Source organism: Aedes aegypti, chromosome 1 (assembly GCF_002204515.2).
Source record: "Aedes aegypti strain LVP_AGWG chromosome 1, AaegL5.0 Primary Assembly, whole genome shotgun sequence".
Lineage (NCBI taxonomy): Eukaryota > Metazoa > Arthropoda > Insecta > Diptera > Culicidae > Aedes > Aedes aegypti.
The window spans coordinates 107,611,671-107,617,670 of record NC_035107.1 but is presented as its reverse complement, the minus strand read 5'-3'; the positions used below and the strand labels follow the sequence as shown (position 1 = coordinate 107,617,670).

Genomic DNA, 6,000 nt, shown 5'->3' with positions numbered 1-6,000 from the left:
TACTTTTTCCAATGAAAATGAATATTTAGTGCATAGAAAACTGCGGCCCTTTTTTCATGTTTGTCAGGAAAGATCGAAGATGCACAACAAAAGGAAACTACCGATTTTCTCGAAGCCTGCCTTGATTGTTGTTGGCAAGCTGGAGTTATCTTGCAGTTCAAAATAACGTTGTCTTATATTTCGTGTGTAGTATCTGTGCCTCCCTCCCAGCTTCCACCCATTTCCGTGCTAACAAGCAAATGGACATTTTATTTTGGCAGTGACGATACATATATCGTCATTTTCATTCACCATACGAACTATGTATATTTCAATACAATACCAGAATTACGGCCTAACTGACAAATGTAAACAAATTGAGTTTTATTCACCTAACAGTTTATTTGATAAATTACAATCATATAATGCACAACTGTTTCCTGAAAATAACGTTTTTCACGAAATAAGTGAGAAAAACATAAAGGCGCATTTGATATTCTCTTTCGATACGAACTCTGATGTCAATTTCGCCCCTTTACCCCTCTGCGGTAACTGGGTGCATTTGAGATTGTGTGTGGCAGCAGGGCGCATTTAAAACTGAGTGTGCAGAAGGTCGATAGTGAAGAAGGTTCGTGTGAAAGAGCCTAGAAAAACGGTGAAGCTGATGATAGTCAAACCAGAAGGACGAGGTCAAAAGGCGCAATCGTTGCTGTCAAACTAAAGGAGACGAAAAATTTGCGCCTCTCGATTTTTCGAGATGATTGGCGGCGTAATGATGCATTTTTATTTATTTTAACATGTTGTTCATAACATTAAAAAACAAATCAAATGGTTTGTTACAAAACTAATATTGTAATGTATCATACAAAAAATCATCATGCGATTAAATCGATCGTTAAGGCCGGTTTGCTACTGACAAGAAAAGGAATCGCCTATCTCGATGCGTGGAAAATTTCTCCCAAGAAATGGTCAAGAAAATCACATTTTTCTGATCGCAGTACGCAGTTGAGAAGAAATGTCACTTCAAATGGGGCTCTCTGTAGGAAATTTCTTGACCCTTTCAATCAAGGAATTTCTTTACTTTTCTTGAGCGAAGCAGCATACTTAGCTTTAACATAATATAAAATTGAAATTATATCTGCTGAACTTGAAACTGATTTTACTGAGAATGTATTAGTGTTCACATTCGCCCTAATTCTGACTCTGTATTGATTTGTACTAAGCAATCTCGCAAATCAGTAAATTTTTTTCTGTTTGGAAAAATTTTACAAATACAATAAAAAACTATTTTTTGAAAAGTCTACGGGAACATTTGGAGACGGGGTAGGTGTAGACGAAATGTCTACGCTTGTCCACGGGTTGGAGGAAAGAGGTTTAAAAACCGGGATTTTTGTGTCCACATGCTATATGGACTGTTCCAATGTAGTTTTAAATAATGGAGCGCTATGTAGTGGCACTTGTGCTTGTAACATTAAGACGTGTAGCTATCAGGTCAGTATTGTACAATCTAGAAATGGATTTCAAACCGTTAATGCACCCAATGTACTAAAACCAATCGATTCTCCCTATAAAATTGACGACGTTGATTGTAGTTACATGTTTTCAAAGCCATATAAATGTTAAGAGGCCACCACACTTCACATAGCACATTCAACTGTAGGACAAAGTTATGCAGCTTCTCAATTTCCTGATTTATATTCTAGTCGCTCTAATGAGCTACTTAATTGTTGGCGAGGCACTTCCAAGGCCAGCTCCAATTGATAGTTTTAATCGGATATGCAGCGTAACCAAATGGTCTGGAGTTTTCTGCCCCCTGACTGGTTAATGGATCGGAGTGAACAAAAGACGTGCAATTACTTAAGTTCTTCAATGAGAGACATAATGAATGTGACATAATAAGTACTTTTAAGCCCATAGTGCTGCGTTTCGGATCAGTGAATGTGTTAATACTTGGATAATATTCAGAACGAGCCAATATATATTATGTCAATCTCATAATGTTCGATACATATATTTTATAGACGATATCACTTACTTCCATAGTTTGACAACGCCATCCCTGCTACTGGACACCACAAATGTCTGCTTCGAAGTTCGACACATTAACATATCACTGATTGCGTCGTGATGTCCAGGAGGCGGCATTTCCGGTCCCGACCGCGCCACGTCTTCCGAACCAGCGCGCGAATTACGATCCGGGGGTCCTCCGCTGTTACAATGGATCTCTTGGAATACTCGCGTTCCATCGATCAACTGGGCGCTACAAACAATAAAACATTGAATTTTAAAGGTAACAGAAAATAGACCATGATAATACAGTCGGACAAAACAGTCGATTTGAATGCACAGAGACGAGCCACCACGGGCTTGAAATAAGAGATAGAAAATACAAAAGTATAATGGCTTTTTCAGAATGTTCAGGTCTTTTTCAAGACGTCTTTTAGATACATGAATATCTATAACTTTTTGATAAAATATACTTCTAAACTTTAATTTCAATATAAAGAGGAGAGTTGTACTAAAACTAGTATGAACTTCTCCTGTTCTTTGCAATACCCCCCTTCTAAAATATCGAATAATTGATATAAATGTTTAAAATGAGTAATTTAATTGTAGAAATATCGTTAGGCCTTCCTTAGTCGAGTGGTTAGAGTACCTGGCTACAAAGTAAAGACATGCTCAAGGCGTCTGTGTTTGATTCCCGGTCGGTCCAGGATCTTTTCGTAATGAAAATTTCCTTGACTTCCCTGGACATAGAGTATCATCGTACCTGCCGCACGATATACACATGCAAAAATAGCAACTTTGGCAAAGAAATGTCTCGATTAAAAACTGTGGAAGTGCCCATTGCTAAGCTGAAAAGCAGGCTCTGTTTCACTGAGAACGTAATGCCAAGAAGAATAAGAAGAACATTCTAATAATTATAGCATAGTTATTGATCTGATTCGATTTGTCATAAGGTTGAAAATCAATTGAGCTCTGAAGCTAACATTGTTTAGCTCATATTTATTTTTTTTTAAATTAATTTGCTGCAAACGAAATTGCGGTTCCAATGGAATTATTGAAGGTTATTCAATATTTTCACAATTCCAATATTTTTTGTGGTTAAAAATGATGCTGCCAATAGAAGGATTAAAGGGGAAGATCCATACAAAACTTAGTTTAACTTCTCACATTGAAATCCAAGTTTCGAACATAATTTGCATGAATTCTGCTTTCCTGAAAATAAAATAGTTTGTCGGGTCATTGATTAAACGCGATATTTGTATCAAAAAATGCTAAATGTTGAAGCACATCCAAAAACGTTCTGAGGCGATCACAGATTTTTTTAAATTTTCTGTACTTTCAAGCCTGGAGCGATGCATCTCTGTGCATTCAGATTGTCAGATTGAACCGTGTAATTTAAACGCTTGCTTACTTGTAAGAAATATTCGATGTAGACAGGTAATCCCTAGGCGCAGGAACGACAAGTGAACAGTTGTTCGCGTTCACCGAGTCCCAGTAACGAATCCGTTGATCAGTTCCTCCAGTAAGTATAAACCCGTTGCCATCAACTACGCCAGGAAGAAGAGCACACACGGAAGGTGAAGATGCATTTGGACTCGTGAGCGGGGGATTGGGACTAGCCCAGAAAGCTTGCTGTCGATGGCCCGTTTCGATGTTCCACACGTAGACCTCGTTATTCCCTTGCGAGGCCGATACCAGCCAGGAAGGTTCGGTAGGATGATGTGACACTCGTCGTATTCTGGAATCGTGCGGATGTCTGATCTCTGCTATCGGCAGTCTAAAGCGCAAGTCCCAGCAAATGTGACGACCACTACTGGTGCCAACCGTTAGCCAAGAACTGGTCGGATCTACGCAGAACGTAGTTATAACACCTTTTCTCAGATCACTTTCCAATCGCCAAGCATAGCCGGGCATGCGAATATCCCACCCCACCAGTGCCCCATACAACGTAGCATAAACTATCACACTTTGTGCCCCCTGATCCAGGGGCTGCATCTCGACAACTGGACCATCATCTTGCGGTTCTCCGCCGATGCGATCAACCCGAGTGCTGGAATCTAGATGGCGGGCTTGCTGAAGAGCCATCTTGCTGGAGTTTGTGTCGATTTTCAACAGAAGCAGAGCGCCATCTTTGCCAGCAATGGCCAACGATTGGCCAGCGTCACATGCTGCAATGGCATGAAGTGGAGTGTTTGCCTGGTAAGACTGTCTGGATCGATTGATCGATTGCTGCCCATCGAGTTTGTTACAGTCCCAGAGACGTACCGTGGAATCAATCGAAGCAGTAGCAAACAGCGAACCGTACGGTTTCAGTGTAGTCATTCTGCTCACTGCTGCCTTGTGTTCATGCAAGTGAGCGATGATTGTTCCGTTCATTTTCCAACCAGAGGGTAGCGGATGCGCATTGGTAGCTGGGTCTCTCAGATCTCTGTTTAATGCGTACGATGAGTACCTTGTCTTCAGCTTACTCACAAGACCTTCAAACTCTAATCTGCACTTGGCGGATCGTTCTTGCATGGCAGTCCGCTCGGGCATGCTGTACTCCACCAGACTGGAAGTGGGGGTCGGTTGCGGTGGCGGTGCCAAATTGGCCACTGTCAGCACCGACGCGACCGAATCATTAGAGGGCGACGTCGGAGATGGGGAATGTGAATCAATTGCCGTGAACATGTGCTGCCACTCTTGAGTGACTTCTGACTCGCTTTTGCGCTGTTTGTGTTTGGTGGACTGCTCGTTTTTGATGCGATCGCAGAGTTGCACTTCTCGTACCAAGTCTGGCTTGAGGTCGAGCGATATTCGTCCGTTGTTGTGTGGTAAGCGTGTGTCCGCCAATTTGTAACGGTGAAGTTTTATTAGATGCGCGCTCATTGAAAGTAGTTGAGACTCGATTAGATCGGTAAGGCCCTCGGTTGAGAGGCGTCGGAATAACTGAAAAAAAAAGATGAAGGAGAAGACTATTGAATATGCCTTTTTCAATGCCATCAAGGTACTGAATTGAAAATGTTTAGTAGCATTCTAATTTTATTTTCACTGCAGTAGGGTCGATGTACCAATAGCCGCATAACTAAGAACAAATATTCATATAAAATCGAAAAATAACGCTAGCGTCATTATTTTTACATCATCCGAAAGCTTTTTATCTTGGTTTTGTAGGAAAAATACGAAAACTACGAAAACTTATATCTTTGTATTTATTATCGCTTGTGCCACTAAAGGAACAAATGTGCCTATAGTAGCACTATTTCTAATTTTTGTCCTATAGTAGCACTAGCACCACGGCGTTGGCAAAATACAAATCAAACCCGTATTTTTACAAAACTTTTATATTTTTCCTTTAAAGTGTGGATCAAAAGCTTTCGTTTGATGTATAAAAAGTTCTTAATTTATCTATAATTTCGTATAATAAAAAATAGTTTCTCTCAGTAGTGCTACTATAGGAACAATAGGTTTACTATAGGCTCAAGGGAGCTCAAATTTTAAGCAAAACTAATTTTTTCGATCATTTTTTGAACAAAATCAAGTTGTGTATCAATGTTACTTAATAGATAAATAGCTCCTGACCTTTATGTCAAAAAATATTTTGAACCGTTTAATAGCGAAACGGCCGTAAAAAGCCACTAGTGCGACTATAGGGGACTGTCTACTAAGGGAACACTGACCCTACTGATATTTTGCAATCTGCAAGCTCAGCAAATTTATATTCTTTTGACATCTGCAATTGTTACCTCTCAGACCTCCCATACATCTAGCCAATAATAAATGTTGAAATTTGTATATTTTGCGAATCATATAGGGTAAGTGTTCCATTATTTGTGGGTGTTCCCATAGTTGCGGTAGTGCCGTTTTCACTGATATTATTACATTAGCCACATAACCGACACTGACAATCGACGTATTAGCTTGTTGATACACGGAATAGTTGAAAAGAGCGTTCAAATTGCTTTAAAACTGATTGAATATCATTAACATTGCTAAAACTTATCTCACTTGTACCAATGGACCTTTGCACGGGTT

At 39.9% G+C, this 6,000-nt stretch overlaps 1 protein-coding gene across 1 annotated transcript in view; it reads right to left on the bottom strand.

Annotated features, from left to right (window-relative positions):
• Positions 1-1,804: 1,804 nt before the first annotated feature.
• Positions 1,805-6,000, bottom strand: part of LOC5576461 (phosphoinositide 3-kinase regulatory subunit 4) — a 28,069-nt gene continuing 23,873 nt past the window's right edge. The window contains exons 5-6 of the mRNA XM_001662604.2: positions 3,398-4,914; positions 1,805-2,239 (exon numbers count right to left, since the gene is read on the bottom strand). Coding sequence (XP_001662654.2) covers positions 2,011-2,239; positions 3,398-4,914 — 1,746 coding nt within the window. The 3' untranslated portion in view covers positions 1,805-2,010. The remainder of the gene's footprint in view (positions 2,240-3,397; positions 4,915-6,000) is intronic.